The sequence below is a fragment of the Marmota flaviventris genome, chromosome 3 (assembly GCF_047511675.1).
Source record: "Marmota flaviventris isolate mMarFla1 chromosome 3, mMarFla1.hap1, whole genome shotgun sequence".
Taxonomy (NCBI): Eukaryota; Metazoa; Chordata; class Mammalia; order Rodentia; family Sciuridae; genus Marmota; species Marmota flaviventris.
Window position 1 is genome coordinate 21,600,697 of NC_092500.1, and position 19,273 is coordinate 21,619,969.

A 19,273-nucleotide genomic window follows, 5' to 3' on the forward strand; every position below is an offset into this window, starting at 1 on the left:
ATCACTACTATTCAATATAGTACTTGAAATTTTAGTTGGAGTGATTACATAAGAGAAGGAAATAAAAAGAATATAGACAAGAAGTCAACTGTTTACTAATGAGGTGATCCTATTTTTAGATGATTTAAAATACAAGAATAATTCTAGAGCTAATCAATAAATTCAGCAAAGTAGCAGGATAAATAAATAAATATCAGTAACTAAATAAATATCGGTAGCTTTCCTATACACCAATAAAGAAATCACTGAAAAATAAATCAGGAAAACAATTTCATTCACAGTAGCCTTAAAAATAAAAATAAGGGCTGGGGTTGTAGCTCAATGGTAGAGTGCTTGCCTTTCACATGCAAGGCACTGGGTTTGATCCTCAGCACCACATAAAAATAAATAAATAAAATAAATGTTTTATGTCCAACTACAAATAAAATAAAAACATATTTAAAAAATAAAAATAAAATATCTAGGAATAAATCTAACAACTGAGATGTAAGACCTCTACAATGAAAATTATACAACACCGAAGAAAGAAATTGAAGAAGGTACTAGAAGTTTGAATGACCTCCTATGTTCATGAATAAGCAGAATTAATACTGTTAAAATGGCTGTTTACCAAAAGTGACATATGGATTGAATATAATCCCCATCAACACACCAATGGCATTCTTCAGAGAACTAGAAAAAGTAGTCCTAAAATTCATATGAAAGAATTTACATCCAGCGTAGCCAAAACAAAAAGCAAACAAAAAACCCAAAACCTCTGAGAAAAAAGAGCAATGCTGAGCAATTATCTCAGAGTAATAGTAACGACAACAATACAGTTCTGGCATAAAATCAGAATAGAATAGAATAGAAGACATAGAGATGAACTCCCACAGATACAATAACCTGGTCCTTGACAAAGGTGCCAAAAATACAATGGAGAAAGGATTACCTCTTAAACAAATGGTTCTAGAAAGCTGAATATCCATATGTAGAAGAATGAAACTGGATCCCTTCTCTCACCCTGATCAAAAATTCACTAAAAATGGACCAGAAACTAGCTGGGCGCTATAGCAATCGCCCATAATCCTAGCAATTCAGGAGGCTGAGACAGGAGGATCGCGAGTTCAAAGCAGCCTAAGCAAAAGAGCGAGGCTGTAAGCAACTCAGGGAAACCCTGACTCCAAATAAAATACAAAATAGGATTGGGGGGCTGAGGTTGTGACTCAGTGGTAGAGCCCTTGCCACATATGGCTGAAGCACTGGGTTTGATTCTCAGCGCCACATGTGAATAAATGATTAAAATAAAGTCCATTGGCAAATAAAAAATTAAAAAAAATAGGATTGGGGATGTGGCTCAGTGGTTGAGTTCCCCTGAGTTCAATCCCCAGTACATACCCCCCCAAAAAAAGGATCATAAACTTAGGAATTAGATCAGAAACTTTGAAACTGATATAATAAAATATAGGGTCAACACCCCAATATATAGGTGCAGGCAGTAACTTCGTCAGTAAGACTCCCAAAACTCCAGAAATTATACCTATAATTAATAAATGGGATGGCATCAAATTAAAATGCTTTAGCAAAGCAAAGGAAACAACATTAAAAAGAGAGAGCCTGCAGAAAGGGAGAAAATCTTTGCCAACTATTGTTCCAATAGCAGATTAATATCCAAAATATAGGAAAAAAAAAACCACCTTAAAAACAACCCAATCAGCAAATGGGCAAATGAACTAAACAGACATTTCCAAGAAAAGAAATACAAATGGCAATAAGTATATGAAAAATGTTCAACATGTTTAGCAATCAGAAAAGTGCAAATCAAACTACACTGGGATTTCATTTCACCCCAGTTCGAATGTCAGTTATAAAGAATGCAAATCATAAGTTAAATTGAAAAAAAGAATGCAAATAATAAATGCTGGCAATGATATGAGGGAAAAGCAACAGTTAACACTGTTTGTGGATTGTAAATTAGTATAACAACTATGGAAATCAGCATTGTTTCCTCAAAAAAACTAGGAATGGAATTACCATATGACCAAGTTATACCACTTCGTATTTATACATAAGAATAAAAACCAGCATACTATAGAAATGCATGCATCCCCATGTTTATAGCAGTGCAATTCACAACAGCCAAATTCTGGAACCAGCCTAGGTGTCAGTCAATGAATTAATGAATAAAGAAAATGTGGCATATATACACAATGGTGTTTTATTCCACCAATAATTATGTCATTTGTAGAAAAATGAATGAAACTGGAGAACATCATATTAAGTGAAGTAAGCCAGTCATAAAAAGTCAAGGATTTTATGTTTTCTTTCATATGTGAAAGCAAGAGAAAAAAAGAAAGACAAAAATGAATCTCATGAAAATAGAAGGGAGACCAATAGAGTTAAGGAATAGGATAAAGGGAAGGGAGGAGAGAGGGGAAAAGGGAGAAACTGGGGAATGAAATTGATCAATTAATGTTATTTACATGTACAAATATGTCACAGTAAATCTCATTAGTATATAATTGTGATGCATTAATTTAAAAAAAATTAAGAAGGTGCCAATATGGCTAGATATAAGCAAAGAAAAGTAGAGTACTATATCAAAGAATCAGAGCAGAGTATCCACAGGGCTGAGAAAAGGTTTTGACTTCAGAGGGAACTAAGGGGTCTGTGAAGGTTTTTGTTTTGTTTTTGATTTTTGTTGTTGTTATTATTGTTGTTTTCAGAGGAATAACATGGTTGTTTTTAGTAGGATAAATTTGACTTCTGTGATAAGATTTGCCCAAAGAAGTATAAGAATAGAAGCTGGGAGAACTGTTAGGAGGCTATTACAATCATCCAGGGCAAAAGTAATGGCTGAAAAATAGACAAATTACAGGTATATTTCACAAAGAGAGCCACCACAATTCACTGCGTGATTGTATATTGGGTGTGAGAAAAAGATAAGTATAAGAAGGATGACTCTAAGACAGCTGAATGTGGGAGTCTGGAGTTCAGGGGAGAAATCAGGTTGAAAATAGAAGTTTGAGAGTTACCACTTTTAGGTGATATATTAAGTCTTAAGACTGAGTGAAACGGGCTAAGGAATAAATGCAGAAAAGAGAAGAGGTCCAAGTATGCCAAGCCTAATGACACTGTACTGCTTAGACTTTGAGAAAATGAGAAAGAATAAGCAAAGGAAAATGAAAAGGAGTTCCTGTGAATTAGGATGAAAACCAGAAGAATATGGGTTTAGCTCCTAGAGGGAGCTAAATGAAAGTACTTCATCCAGGAGAGGTGATGATCTGGATTAATGATAGAGCTGATGGGTCAAGTAAAACAAAGAATCAGAATGTCCATTTTAGCAATGTGGAGATTTTGTTGATAGCAATGAGGGACATTTCAGTGGATGCATATAGAACAAAAGTCTATTTGGAATGCATTTACCAGACTAGGAGAGAAATAGAATTAGCTCCTCTTTTGCAGGGCTGGAAAACCGATTTCCATATTTTCTTACTTTAAGTTAATATTTCTCTTCCTGTGTTAAAGTGGTGGAAATCGCAATTTCATTGCATTTCATTTTTCCCTATCCATGGAAAATTACATGATGCCCCCAACCTGAAAATTGCTGTGAAGTAGTTTGCTAAATGAATATGCCATTTACCAGCACGTTGAATAAAGTAGATCTCTCCAGCTTCCATGATCATGAAAAACCTAAGCAAACATGTAGATCCTATATTTAGTCTCTTTGGCTGCTATTTTTGTGATGTCTTCTTTAATCAGTTGAGGAGCCATGAGAAAGATGGAGATAAATGATCGATTTTCTAAACCATCTTACATACATTTAAAGCTCATCTTGTTCTCTCTGGATCAAATGGAAAAACATTAGAGTTGAGCATCATTCATCGTTGCCATGGCTACAGTACCAAACCTTTATAGAGGACTTTTACTTTACACTCAGTATTCTTACCATAGCAACAGCAGTGTTGATTTGAAACAACTCACTAGATATAATTTATCTTTAACATTTTGTATAATTTCTATGGTATGTCTTGTTAATAGGATTACACTTTTGGTGACTCTTCTGCTCTTTTGAGATGACACATCTCTTCAAACGCATGTGAGAAAAATTTAAGCTGCTCATTGCTTTCAGGAATAGAAAACTAACAGGATAGATTTGAATGCATTACATTCCCAGAGCTTTTACTGAAGATATTTAGGTGACTTTGAGTTCAAATTCAAGGTGTATCTGGTGAAAATTGAGTCAGAGTGATTATTCATTTTAGAATAATAGGATCATCTCCATTCTTTTGATATTACAAAATCACTTTCTTCTTTAAAGAATATTGATCTACTTTTTGTTGTTTTATTTCTCCAGCACAGTCTTTTTTTCACATTCATAACCTGTTAGCATAGTGTAAAAATGGAATTTTTTTAAAATAAATTAAACCAAAGGACCAGTGTCTTTGAAAACAACAGACTTGAGTTAAAAGGTCTTCTTCCTCTTTTCCCCCAGTACAATCTCTTCTATTTGGGAAAATACATGGTTACAGTGACTACAGTAATACAAAGAAATACATTTTGGTGAGAGAAAAACAAAAACTCTTGGTTCCAAATGTAGTTATTCACTATAGACCATTTATTCATCTGGCTCTAGGCTATGGGAATTACTCCTAGCACAGAACTCCCTTTGAAATCCCTCTCTCCCTAGGGGGTCAAAGATAGATGAGAAACTACCCCTATGAACTTGGCTTATGCATGGAGAACAAAGAGGTTAGTGGTAGAGGGTAACAGAGGAAAGGCGCGTGGGAAGGGTGAGAACAGCTCGCTTCCTCTGCTGCAACAGGAGCTTCTTTCAATTCAAAGTGCATGCCAAGACAGATCAGGCACTCTACCAAAAAGATACAATAATTTAGTAATACAGTCTGCCCAGGCAGCTGAGCAGCTGGAAACGAGGGAGCTTTGGGATTTGCTATAAACGGTGGGGAAATTGGCTGATAGCCTCTCTCCTATATTGAGCAAAGGGAGCAAGTGAAAGGATTATAAATGTTTGAAATCAGAGCCAAACTGCATGGTCTGTTCTGGTCCAGAAGCTGCCAGGACTCCAGCATTCTTCCGCTTCTGCATTAAATGCTAAATTTGGCAGTGTGTGGGACTAATAGACTAGGGAACAACAGAGCTTACCTGGATGCATTTTCAGAAAGGCAGCTATTGATCTGCAGTTTACAGGAGGGAACTTTATTACATGCTTTATCTGACACCATTCAGCATCTAGGCATAGCAAGTTTCTTTGGCTAATTGTGCAGTCAGAATAAATGCACAAAGGTCACTGCTGATACCTGGAATGTGGCCCATGAAGTGGTTTTCAAACTTCAGTGATACTCAGGACTCCAGTGGATGGCACATTGTGTTGCTGCCACAGGAAGCTCTGGGATAAGCCACAGACACAAAGCCTTGTAATGTCACAGAAAAAGGCAGGCTTTGGACTAGCCAGATTTGTATCCCATACTGGCTCCTCTATTCACTAGGTGATCCTCTTCAGTGCCAGTGTCATAATAATACCTACTCCAGAGGCTTATGTGACAGTTTTATGAGATAGGATGACCTTGGACATAAAAGGCACACAGTAACTATTGGTTCCCCTTACCTAGTATGGGCTCTTTGCATTTGTAATTTTTTTAATGAATTCCTGGTACAGGAAACTGGTGTTTACTGAAATTATTTTCATATACTTTTGAAAGCTTTCATTTTCAACCTTGGAGAATTAAGAGAATGTAAGTTCTCTGTGGCTCATTATTATTTGTTTGACTCATACTTCTGTCTCAACACATAGGGCAACTGGAAAGACATTTTTAATACTTGGATAAAACCAAACATATTAGAAAGACCACATGTACTTCAAGCCCAGGACAAAACAAACTATAATAAGGTTCATGTAAGTTTACATTATAAGTGAATAAAAGTAGATAATGTTTCTCCCTACTATTTCTTATAAAACCCAGCACTCCTTAAAAGCTTGTTGAGACATGTAGACCATATATATTATAAAAGTTTAACTCCTTGTTTTCTTCAATCAAATCAAGTTGATCTGAGATTTATATACTAAACCCAACTCTATTAACTATTTTGCATGATTCTTCGTCTCCATTTCTCTTGTTTTGCTCAGTACCATAGAGTATCGGAACCCTAAATATTACCAAACCTTGTATTTCTTTTTTTCTTTATGCATATACTTTTTTCTTTCAGTGCTGGAGATCAAACTCAGGGTCTCACCTGTGTTATGCAAGCAACATCCCAGCTCTCTCTACATATACTTTTTATGGGAGGCCTTATTTTAAAAGAATTTGCTAGCCAGGCACAGTGCACATTATTGTGATCCCAGTGATTTGTGAGGCTGAGAAGGGAGGATAACAAGTTCAAGATTAGCAAGGCCCTAAGCAACTTTGTGAGACCCCATCTCAAAATTAAATAATAAAAAGGACTGGGGATATTGCTCAGTGGTAAAGCACCTCTGGGTTCAATCCCCAGTACAATAAAAATAACAATAATAATGATGATGATGATGATGTTTTATTTATATCCATAGTTAGGTTAAAACGTTTTCTTTATTTATGGAATTCTCAAGATAATTTATTGATTTATAAATTGCATTGTACTTGACAAGATACAAACATGCATGGCAAGATTATTTATTTATTTTTCTGGTACTGGGGATTGAACCAATGGACACTTTACTCCTGAGTTAGAGCAACCCCTCCCCTTTAAAAATATTTGTTGATTTTTAGAGACAGGGTCTCTCTAAATTGTCCAGGCCGCCCTGGAACTTTGGACCTGCTGCCTCAGCCTCCTGAATAGCTGGGATTACTAGCATGTACCCTCACACCTGGCAAGACAATTTATTAATAACCTATCTATTTAGTGGGGTGTAGTCATGAGTCACATTAAAAAAATTTGTGTTCAAAAAATTATAAATATTTTACAAAAAAAACCTTTGATGTCCTAATAAATTCTGTTTTTAGGTGAAATTTTTATGTACATTTTGACAATAAAAATAATTTACTTCAAAATATCTTGTCAGTCTGTGTGCTCTGAGATCTTTCTGCAGCAGAACACATATATTAAGAATAGGACAACTTCTTTGAGACATTGTCTCTTCTATTGGGCCTTGGTCCATAAAAAAAAAGTGTGATAGAAGACAAGAAGATCAATGTTGCTTTGAGTGCAGATGTTTATAATAGCACTGCTCATAGGGACACAATATCCAGGTTCAGTAGGAAGGTTGGGGAGCTGAGTCAAGATTATCCAGTGAAACTGAAAGAAAGTATGCATCCTTTCTGCAGGAAACCTTTCCTGAGCAGACTGACACTTCCATAGATTAAGATCAAATAATGGGTTAAAAATAAATGATTCTAAATACCTTGGGAAAAAAAAGAACTTTAAATATCAAAAAATAGGACGCATTTAGCCATCAATGAATATAGATATTATTACTGCAAATAGCAACTACAAATAGCCATTGTATGTACACAAAATGTTTAAAGAAATAAAATGCCTAATCACAAAAATGAGTAAAAAAAACATTATCAGTAAACAGCAGGTAAATTAGAAAATTATGCATTTTGGGATATGAAAAAAAACATAACACTTGAAATTCATCTAAAAGTTCAAAATGAAAAGGCTAACTTAACACATTTATATACAGATGAAGAGAGAATTAGTACATTGAAGGATAAATTTGAAGAAATAATCCAAAGCATATCAGAGGGCCAAAAAAGCAGAAAATATGAAGTCATGAAGAAATATGAAGAATGGAATGAGGTTATCCTAACCAGAGACTTGGAAAGAAATAATAGAGAAAGGAAAATTTTTGACAGATAATGGCTGATTTTTTTAGAACTAATAAAAACATAAATTCCCATATCTAGGAAAAACAACTATTTTTCAAGCATACTAAATAAAAAGAAGTCCACTCTGAGATACATTATCATGAAACTAAAAGGTAAGAGAAGAGTTTCAAAGCAAGTAGATAGAAAAGAATATCAATTTCAGAAATCCAAGCCATATATTATGTAGAGAAAAATAGAATAAGAACAACAATAAGTATATATCAAAAAGTAAAATAGTAGAATCAAATTTAAACACACACACACATATATAGTCAAAACAAATATAAATCAGCTAAATTCACAAGTTAAAAGGGATTTTTAAGAGGTAAGAAAACAAAATTCATTTTATGTTCTTCATAATAGATATAACAAGAAATAATGGAACATACAAAAAATAAAAGGATAAATATTAATTCAAAGGAAGCTGGGATAGTCATGCCAGCATTAAGCAACATAGACTTCAGTCCTAAAAGCATTGGTAAGGATAGTCCAATGCCCTGGACTATTAGGAGGAGAGTCCCATGTGGGAACAGGAATGAACCACAGTAGATTTCCATACTTCACAGCACAAGTGCATTTTTCTTTGACATTGCTATGAAGTATTAATTATATAGGTACTTCTTTTTAAATTTTTTTTAGTTGTTGATATTTATTTATATGTGGTCCTGAGAATCGAACCTAGTGCCTTACACATCCCAGGCAAGTGTGCTACCTCTCAGCCCCAGCCCCAGCCCTATATTGGTATTTCTCTGTTTGTTTCAGGAAGCCCACTACCTCCAAAGTTCCATGCATCTTGTCTTCCAAAGCAGTGTACTCACAGTTGAATACTGTCTTGGCTATTATAGGATATTCAAGGTATCCTACTGAACATCTGCCTTTCCTGCAACCCTCCTATCCCCATTATATAAAATGTTTTCCTTCCTGATAATTTCAAGTATAAATTCTTTTCCCATATCTGGTATTTTCTCCTTATTCAGTTTTGATTCTACTCCCAAAAGCTTTTCTGTAGAGTGTATTTCTAGTCTGCTAAAAGTATGTATTTACTAATAATCCTGAGATTCTCAAAGATATTATCTACTTCCTGTTGTCTTGCTGCGGAAGATTTTGAGTTCTGCTAGTTGTTCTCAGATTCTATTTTTCAGCATCCTCCTTGGGGCAGAGCCCCCTTCTTTTGGGAGTCAGCATTGATGGCAGTTTCCGAGTTGCATGCCTTATAGGCTCCATCAAATTTCCCTTTCCCTTTATTACTACAATTGCACAACTGATGTCCAGTTCTGGATCCTGTGGCTATTGCATGATTTGACTATGTTCATCCACTGTAGGGCCACGGGAATTTCTTGATAGCTTTATTGAAGAAATTACCCACAGTCTTTTTGTTTTTTTCTTTGCTATCATGTGCTTATTTCATACTTTGACTATCTCATGGTATTCATTTCATGAGGGGACTTGGGGTGATTGATGTTTTTGAGGAAACACTGTGCTGTTATGTTTTTGCCTTTGGAAATGCCAGGGAACTCTTAAAAGTACAAGTTAAGTAAAGTCAACTCCACACCAACTTCATTTCTGATTTGCTGTCCAACCATTATTCTACCTATCCCCTGCTACTCTCTTGCAGCCACTGTGGCTTTCTGATTGCTCTTAGTAGCCTGATGAGCTTTTCAGATCTCCAACTACCTACAATAATCTTTCCCCCAAAGTTTAAATGATTAACTCCTTATGGTCATTGCTAAATATGTGCAATGTTAGCTCTTCAGAAGGAGTCACCTCATAGCATCTTCCTTCCATTCCTTTCTCACTATTTTGCTTTATTTCCTTCATAGAATTTACTATTGTTTTTGCAATTATACTTTTTTTTCAGTATGGAGGATCAATCCCAAGACCTCAAGCATGATAAGAAAGTGCTCTACCATTGAGATGAATCTTACCCAGTCCTTTTTATTTTATTTTGAGACAGGATCTTGCTAAGTTTCCCAGGTTGGTGTCAAACTTGAGATCCTCCTGCCTCAGCCTCCTGAGTATCTGCAATTACTATACTAATTTTATTTGCCTGTAATTGTCTCTTCTGGAATGTGTCATGGAGACAGGATGTTGCATGTGGCATTACTGAAACTTTGCCACTGATACACAGGAAGTGTTTTATCCATATTTGTGAAATTAATTCACATTTTCTAGTAATAGCAATATCAGCATTGTTCTCTCTGGAAATTAAGTGTTTTGGCTTCCTAAAGAGGATCTAGTGACCAGACCGACAAAACTTACGATTTATAGTAGAAATTATTTTTTCCATAAGTCGTTTTTATCCTAATATGAAACTTTGGGTTTTATTGTTATTCAGGTATTTATATATATAAGTGATAAAGATGAGGGATAAAGACGGGTAAAAGATTGAACTGCTTAGGTTTGGATACTTACTTTGACATTTCTCTGAAATGTTAATAATGTTTTAAATAACTATTAGATTGAAATTCACACATATTTAGTTCTGTACCTTGGCATGAAATATCCACTTATCAAAAGAGAAGTATGAAATTAAATGATACAAGTTATAAAAACAGTTTAATCTATATATTTTGCCTCAGTTTCATCTAAAGAAATAGAAAACAAAAAAAAATTCTTTCTAAAATATACCTTTGAAATATATAAGCAGAAACAAAGGAGTAAAACCCACAATTTCCATGTCAAAATAACAATCTTTACTAAGTTTGTAATATTATAACTTACTACTACATTTCTTTTTATAAATTAAATCCTCTAGGGAAAAATAGAGTTACTTTGGATTAGGCAGAGGGTAGTGAAGGGAGGGGAGGGGGTATGGGGGGTAGGAATGATGGTAGAATAAATTAGACATTATTACCCTATTTGCATATATGATTACACAACCTGTGTGCTTCTACATCATGTACAAGCAGAAGAATGAGAAGTTATACTGCATTTATATATGATGTGTCAAAGTGCAGTCTACTGTTATGTATAACTAATTAGAACAAATTAAAAAAAATAAAACTGTCTTCATTTAGCATTATATTCTCCAACTCCATCCATTTACCTGAAAATGCCATGATTTTATTCTCTTTTATTGCTGAGTAATATTCCATTGTGTATATATGCCACATTTTCTTTATCCGTTTATGTACTGAAGGGCATCTAGGTTGGTTCCACAGTTTAGCTACTGTGAATTGTGCTTCTATAAACAATCCCAAAAAACAAATGCTGAATGTTTTCTGTGATATAAGGAGGCTGATTCATATTTGTGGTTGGGAGGGGAGCATGGGAAGATTAGAGGAACTCTAGATAGGGCAAAGGGGTGGGAGGGGGTAAGCGGGTAGAAAAGATGGTGGAATGAGATGGACATCAGTACTCTAATACATGTATGAAGACACAAATGGTGTGAATATACTTTGTATACAACCAGAGATACAATAAATTGTGCTCTATATGTTTAATATGAATTGTAATGCATTCTGCTGATGTATACAATAAATTAGAATAAAAACTATCAAATTAATAAAAACAAAGCTATTGTCACAATAATAGAAAAATAGAATACCTTCTATGTGATAGTTATTGTCTAACTGCTTGACTTCTTGCTATGGTCCACATGTTTGTACCTCATCCCCATTCATTGCTGAAATCCTAATCCCAAAGGTGATAGTATTAGGAAGTGAGACCTTTGGGAGGTGAACAGGTCATGAGGGCAAGAGCCCATGTGGATGGGATTAACACCCTTGTAAGAGACCCTTCTATCATCAGTAAGATGATGCTGTCTGTGAGCCTGACAGCGGGCCCTCAGCAGACACAAAATCAACTGGTATCTTGATCTTGAACTTCTAAGCCTCTGGAATTGTGAGACATAAATATCTGGTATTTATAAGTCACCCAGTTTATCATATTTTCTTATATAAGCCCACATGGGCCTAGAAACTTCTATTACCTCTTCAATCTTTATAACACTTTTTAGGTGTATACTATTACTATCATCATTTTTCAAAAGTAGAAATATAAACATTGCAAGAATTTATTTTAAAGAATATACTAATTCTTTAAAACTTAGGATATAGTTTGAATTTTACTTATTATTTATTGTCACATATCAAATCAGCTCAACCTAATGGTTTAAAATAATAGCCATTAATGGGATCATGATTCTGGGTATTTTTTTTTCTGGTCTGCCAGACTCAGCTTATCTTGGCAGTGCTTGCTGATGCACTGTGGTCAGTTGGCAGATTGGCCTGAGGCTTGGCCTGAATGGCCTCATTCACATGTGCGGAAGTTGGCTGGGATGATGTGGGTGACTGCTGTATTAACTATGTCTTTTTATTTTGTGTTTTGTTTGGTTTTGTGCTCTAACACTTTGGGATGTTGCTGATTCTAGAGGGATTTTCCCTCCCAGGGCTAGCTAATTCCTAGATACAGTGAACAAGTTGCCTCTGAGCATGATTTTCCAATCCAGAGCCCATACCCCACCATCTCTTTTACCAGGCTCACACACTCTCAGCCACTATTTAGCTGCCCTAATTACCCAGGGCCAGGGACCAGACAACTAGGGACAATCTCTACACATTTGAACCCTCTGAAGTTATTCAAACTAACTAATCCTAAACCTGTTCATCTCTGCTTTGTTTGTTTTGTCCTATGGAAATCACAATAAAGATTCTTGCCACAATCTTTCCTTACTCCTTCTACTTCCTGTCAGTCCCCACTGCTTCCCCCTGAATCTCCTATTGATGTAACAAGCCTCTCTTCTTGGATCTTTGAGTTTAACATTTTGTCTTTTCAGTGACAGTCATCTCCTGATCTGTTGGCTTTACCATACCTAAAAAATAATAAAATCTACATTTTAAAACAACTGGATAATGTGTCATTTCATTATCTAGAAGGCCATTTTAGCTTGTTCATATGTGGCAGGGTTTCAAGAGCAACAAAGTACCTTTCAAATCTCTCGTTATATCATTTTGCTGCAGTCCCATGCAGTAATGCAAGGCATGTGGCCACAGTGGAAGTCAGCACAGGAGGACTGGTTGCAGGGAGGGGTGTGGCTACAGGGAGCTGTGCTCAGACCAGTTGGCTCTAATCCATCAACAACAACACAGGCTTCTCAAGAGGTTTCATATCAACCTCTCATTTTCTTTGATTTTAGTAATCTTTAGAATCTGGCCACTAAAATAAGCAAATAATATTTACCACTCTTGGCAAAAAATGCTAAAAACTGTTATTCAGTAAACCAAGCTTATACACTAATAACTAAATTCTCTTTTACTTAGGGAAGTAACTGCTTTTAACAAGAGGACTTGGACAATATAAAGCGATTGGGGATTATAATGATGGTCATTTTGTTCAAAATAGAGAAGAGATGGTAACCTATAATACAATTCACAGAAACTCTAAAATAATATACTGCCTCTAACATTCTCATTATTCTTGATAATGAACATGGTCAGAAATCTTTTTGACAGAGATTTACTGAATCTTTTTTTCCCACAATTGGTGGACTGTTTTCAATTTTCTTTTCAAACTCAATCCCTGTAGCCTTCTTCAGCAATCTTCAAAATGAAATTCTGAATTTCTTTATTTCAGAATTCCTCCTTCCTACAATTACTCACCATTATTGTCATCCCAGACCAACGTGCTCATGTTGAAAAGCACTATGGGGGATTCAAGCTACCTCAGAAGAAAGAGAAAATAAATTGGAAGAGAATGCCAGGACTTGTTTCCTTCTAGTATCAGCTTATCTATAAGAAGAAACACACACACACACACACACACACACACGTGTGCACACACATACACACACAAACTGAACAAACAAAACTTTAATAGACTCAGTATACTTTTCCCAAATTCTAGAAATAATCATGAACAGAAGCAGCATGTCCCTCTCCATACCAGAGCTTCTCTGCTGTCCTCTTGGTAAATTAATCCTAAATTGTTCTTTTATTATAATAGTAATATTAGTATCCAGACTATTGGATGTTGTAATCTGACAGAACTTAGGTTGAATCTCAACCACTGACTAGGTGGAAAAACTTGAGCAGCTTAAGTTGTGAGTTAGTTTTTACCTCCAAGAACTGAACATAATAAGCCATAAACTCTATAATCTTGAGAGAGTTCAAAGCTGCCTTGCCCTACTCTCTACCTACTATGCTATCCCACGAATGCCCTCTGTGGTGAGGACAAGACAGAAGGGAGTCTTCAAGGACATATTATAGCTTCTTTGGAAAGGAATGGATTTTCTGTGGGAAAACTGAAGTGGTTAGAATAGTAATAGGTGGATGCAGATTTTTTTCCCATTTGGATTGGTGTCTCTTGGATTTCTCCTCTATCATTGTTCTTTCTTCCATCTCAGGATGCTGGTGGGATAGATCTGGGCAGGGAGACATCTCTTTGGAAAATCTAAGCAGGAACCAGGGTGAGGTCTGGAAATAAGGAGAGCCTGGAATAAAACTGCTCTTACCAGCTCCCAGTGGGAGAACAGCATGGGGCCTGGGGCCAATACTCAATATAAAGTATAGATTTGTCTGTAGCAACCTATGGGCAAATGTCTATTAATATTCATTGTGGTTGCCCATTTATCAAAAATATGAGAATTTAATATTTTGTTTTAACTCTTTCCAACAGAAAATTAGGATTGTTATTAATAATCACATCACAGGATTGTCATGAGGATCAAACGAGATGAATTAAATATAACTTCTAATTCAGTGCCTAGTAAATAGCACATATTCATTAAATGTTACTTGTCAATCCATAAAAACTTTGGTGTTTGAGGCTTGTAGTAATAACTAACTTTTTAAAGTATGGATCAGCAAATCATCTTTGAATTTGTTGTTGTTGTGTCCCACATTGACTATATTTCATTTTGCAAGAGTATGTTATGAGTTAATCAGAAAATGAAAGTTCGATCTTGGCAAACATTTGGCTTTCTCTATGGATGCAAAAGGACACTGAAAGAAGTAAACTGACTTCCTGTGCTAAGTTCTTTATATTGTTCACTATACAATGATGCATTTACTTTTACACAGTATACCTTTAAATGACAAATTAAGTCATAAAAGAGCATGGTATATTTTAATCTCAAGGAAATTTTATGTTTTATTTTAGGAAAATGGGCAATAAAAATTATCATTCTTTGTTTTTTTTTTTTTTTTTTGCATTACATTTCCAAAGATCTGAAGAAATCAGGAAATAACTAGTGTTGTCTCCAAGAAGAAAGAGAAAGATAGCTTTGTGTTAACAGCTCAACTTCAGTTTCATGTAATAGTCTTGCTTTTAAGTCATATTATGGATGCATTGTTTACTTATTTTAAGCCTGAACAAACCCCTTTTTAATCTGTGTAGAATTGTTCTTAATTTTATATTTAAGGTAATACTATCAGAATTATTAACCTTAAATTGCTTCTAATTGTACTTCTCAAAATGCCAGATGTTCCACTATACAATGATGCATTTACATTGAAGTTTTGGATATGGGTATCCTATTTAAGAAAACCCAATTTTGTTCATTCAATATTACATATATACCCTGGGGACAGGTAGAATGGTATTCAGTCACTGACTACTCAATTCATACCTCTGAAATGAACACTAAGGTATAGCAAGATTAACACACACACACACACACACACACACACATACATTCATTTTATATTTGGCACTACAGGGTTATAGGTGTTTCATAAAGTGCAATGTAGCAATAAATCAAATGTCTGGACATTACACAAGTTCATAAGGGCATTCCTACTATATCATGGCTTTCAGAGTTCTTTATATAATCCTGACATCCTTCCTCCCTTTTGCAGATGACCTCTCTCAACAGGAAGACAATGATCCCCCTAAAGAATATGATCCTGGGCAATTTGCAGGCCTTCTCCATGGATCTTCTCCAGCCTGTGAATCCCCTGAAAATCCATTTCATCTCTATGGGAAAAGAGGTCAATGTGAAGAAAGACAAGATGAAGTCAGTTTGGCAAACAGTCCTTTGCCTTTCAAGCAGACTCCAATAGAAAATAACTCACAACCTGTGGTAAAGAAAATTAAACCCAAAGTGGTCAGTAGAACAATTTTTCACAAAAAAAGCAACCAACTCGAGAACCATACCATTGTCGGCACAAGAACAACCAGGAGTGGATCCCGGAGTGGAGACCAGTGGGTTGTGAATACGGGGGGATTTGTGGAAAGAGCTTGTACTCTGGGGAGAATAAGGTCATTGCCTAGAGCCCTGATCGACATGCATTTATCCAAAACTGTCTCTAAATCTGATTCTGATCTCATCGCCCACCCTTCAAAGGAGAAAGTATCCAGAGTTAACTGGAGTGAAGCTTCAACTGCTGAACACAGTTCTAAAGGGAATTCTGAAAGAACACCGTCTTTCACATCTGAATGGGAAGAAGTAAGCCTGGTTCTTCTTGTTCTTTATATTGGGATTTAGAATTGAGGGAGGTTTAGGGAAGGGTTGTCAGCTTTTTAATTCTTTCAGAGGCTAAAGCAGAAAATTAACGAATATATACAGGTCCAACCAGAAGGGAAAAGTTCTATGGGTAATACATGAATTTCACGGTAGCATAAAAACAAATACAGCTCCACCTATATTGTTGAATCCATTGTTTCCATAGAAATTGATGTCAAGCAGAAGTAACTAGCTATGAGGTACCAGAGAATGTTCACATCACATCCTACCAAGCACTGTAGCTGACAAATTGAGAAAAATCTTGTTTTTTGTGAGGTATCCTTTTGCTACTTGCTAAACTCTGTTAGTTTGTCTCTATTTCTTAAAGTATTTTGTATTTTTAGAAGAGCTCCTTCTAATCTTAACCTTAATGATAAAAAAGAACAGTTCCTGGCTCTTCTTTAAGAATCATGCAATAAATGCACATCACTTAATATTTCCCTTCTACAGCTATTGGAGAATCATTAAAGGAAAAGATGTTTGGGGGTCAAGTATCACCAATTTAAGCTCTCCTTAAAGACAAAGTCTTTAATAGGAAAGAGTTATTCAGAAAGTAAGTGCCCTTGTAAGGTTATAAAATATCATCCTTTGTCTCTGAGGAGAATTACATCATAAAATAATGAAGCTCCTTGCTTTTTCCTGATTTTTTAAAAGAATGGACCATAGTCTCTTATGATATTTCATTATAACATGTCACATTTTGTCTCTCAAAAGACTGTGCCAGTTGGACTAGCTTTAAAAGCACATTGGGTCACTATAGTATTCTGGAAACTAGAAATAGATATGGTTCTGATATTAATGTTCTCCATTGAGCTATTTGGGAAAAATCACCAGATATCTCTGCATCTGTTTCAGGGTGAACAAAATGAGACAATCCTCATTGTCTTTTCTGAAACCTGCCATATAACATGTTGGCCAATATGAGGAAGAGGGAGATACCTCCATCTTAGATAATTGTGTTTTCCAAAATTGCAAACTAGTAGATGGATGTTTTTTTTAATTATATTCCTTTCTTCTTTTTAAAATCTGAATACATTTAAATTCCTTTTTGAATTATTTTTTGAGACAAGATTAATTAATATTTAATTTATCCTTTAGAAGGTTAAAGTAAGGTTGTTAATTAATTTAATATGAGGTTGTTCCATGTCTATATTCTTGTGACAGGATCCTACTAATCAGCTTGTGACTGATCAGAACATTTAGTTAGACCTTGATTCTAACGGCCATGCCCACAATCTGACTCCTGGTCTCTTCACAGTCAAATGAGATGCATGCTCTTAGGCAGAAGAGGAAGGATGCTAGAGGATAGATCTCATCACATGATCTTATTTGTAGCTCCTTCCCCTTCTAAGTTTAAAGAATACACAATTTCTAACTAACTCGTCATCTAAGTACAAATTTCATTTCAAGAAATACAGAGAACATACACATTAATTTTGAAAGTTTAAGGAAGGGAAGCATAATTTATATTTTCAAAAATCCCTCAAAAGAAGTTTAAGCTTTTCCCTATTGGTCTCTTAATTATAGTATTGCTGTAGTAATAACACCAAGAATATATGATCCTAGCATTGGAAGCTATTTTAAAGTGCAATGTTAAAAGTGAATGCAATAATCCCCTTTCATGGCCTTTATTTCCCACAGATTGACAAAATAATGAATTCCATAGATGTTGGAATCAACAGTGAACTTGAAGAGATGAATGGTGAAACCACAAGTAAGGAAACTTTCCTCTACTTATAATGAATAAATATAATTTTAAAAATAGCCAGGAAATAATTGAAAAATCTTTAGATAATTTCATGTTTTATCATAGTAACAGTTGCTGAAAATTATTTCCTTCTACTCTCAGATCCAGTAATCCTGACCTGTAAATAACATCAATTATAAGTAAATTGGTTCAACAAATTTGGATTTTTCCCATGTGCTATTCTACCGTTCCAGTTAATATTAATGAAGCTTCAACCTTATGTTGAGTGCAGTAGGAAGCACTTCAAAGTGTTGTAGAATCCAATGATTTAATATCTATTTCTCATTCAATGAAATGTCTTATTTATTTGGGCCAAAGCAATTAACAACTTCTCTAAGTTATAAGTTCTGTTTGGCAAGAACTATATATCACTCATCTTCATGTATCTCATAGAACCTCAAAGAATATCTCACGAAGAGTTGGGTTTGCATTCGCTGTTTAACATATTATGCTTGGTAAATATTGTTTTCTTCCCTTCAATTAAAGTTTAGAGTAGAAGTCCATTCAAAACTATTTTTCATTTATACTCAAAATTTAACCAAGAGGTATTTTACCATTGAGCTACATCCCCAACTCTTTGTATTTTTTATTTTGAGACAGGATTTTGCTAAATTGCTGAGAGCCTTGCTTAGTAGTTGCAGCTGGCCTCTAACTTGTGATCCTCCTGTCTCACCCTCCCAAATTGGAGGGATTATAGGCCTGTATCTCAGTGCCTAGCTATCTAAAACCTTTCAAAATCTTTTTACTTAGTATTGACTGACATTAAATACCAGATCACTAAACCTAAAATTTCAGTAATATTTATACTAAAATAAAATGTACTATTCTTGAAAAAGTCAAAAGACTTGGATTCTATTTCTACCTTGCCACAAAGTAGCAGTACAATTGTATACTAGATAGATCTATAGAATTTGGAGTTTTAAACAGGTGATTCCTAAGGTCTCAGGAAAGCTCTTATTTAAGTCAGAAGTGATAGTTGGGTTTTTTTGTTTGTTTGCTTGCTTTATTTTGTTTTGTTTTGTTTTTAAGAGAAATATGTCTAAAGGGTAAACAGATATTGAACTTTTGTCACCAAAGCCCTGACTAGTTTGAGATAAGTGAAGAATTTGTCTAGGGAACAAAATTTAAGGGATGCTTAAATTTTAAAATATTATGTATCCTGATGCTTATCGGAATACATAATATTTTAATTTATATTTTAAAAACTCAAAATTAATGCTACAAATCCACAATAAACAA

The 19,273-nt window shown here is 35.0% G+C and overlaps 1 protein-coding gene across 6 annotated transcripts in view; it reads left to right on the plus strand.

Moving 5' to 3' along the window:
- The window catches only part of Anks1b (ankyrin repeat and sterile alpha motif domain containing 1B), a 1,114,759-nt gene that overhangs the window by 643,318 nt on the left and 452,168 nt on the right, over positions 1-19,273 (plus strand). For 4 of the 6 annotated variants that reach the window (XM_027947591.2, XM_027947674.2, XM_027947839.2 and 1 more), the window contains exons 13-14: positions 15,641-16,230; positions 17,929-18,001. In XM_027947591.2, the coding sequence (XP_027803392.1) occupies positions 15,641-16,230; positions 17,929-18,001 (663 nt within the window). The remainder of the gene's footprint in view (positions 1-15,640; positions 16,231-17,928; positions 18,002-19,273) is intronic. The other 2 variants (XM_027947762.2, XM_027947965.2) reach the window with 1 other exon arrangement.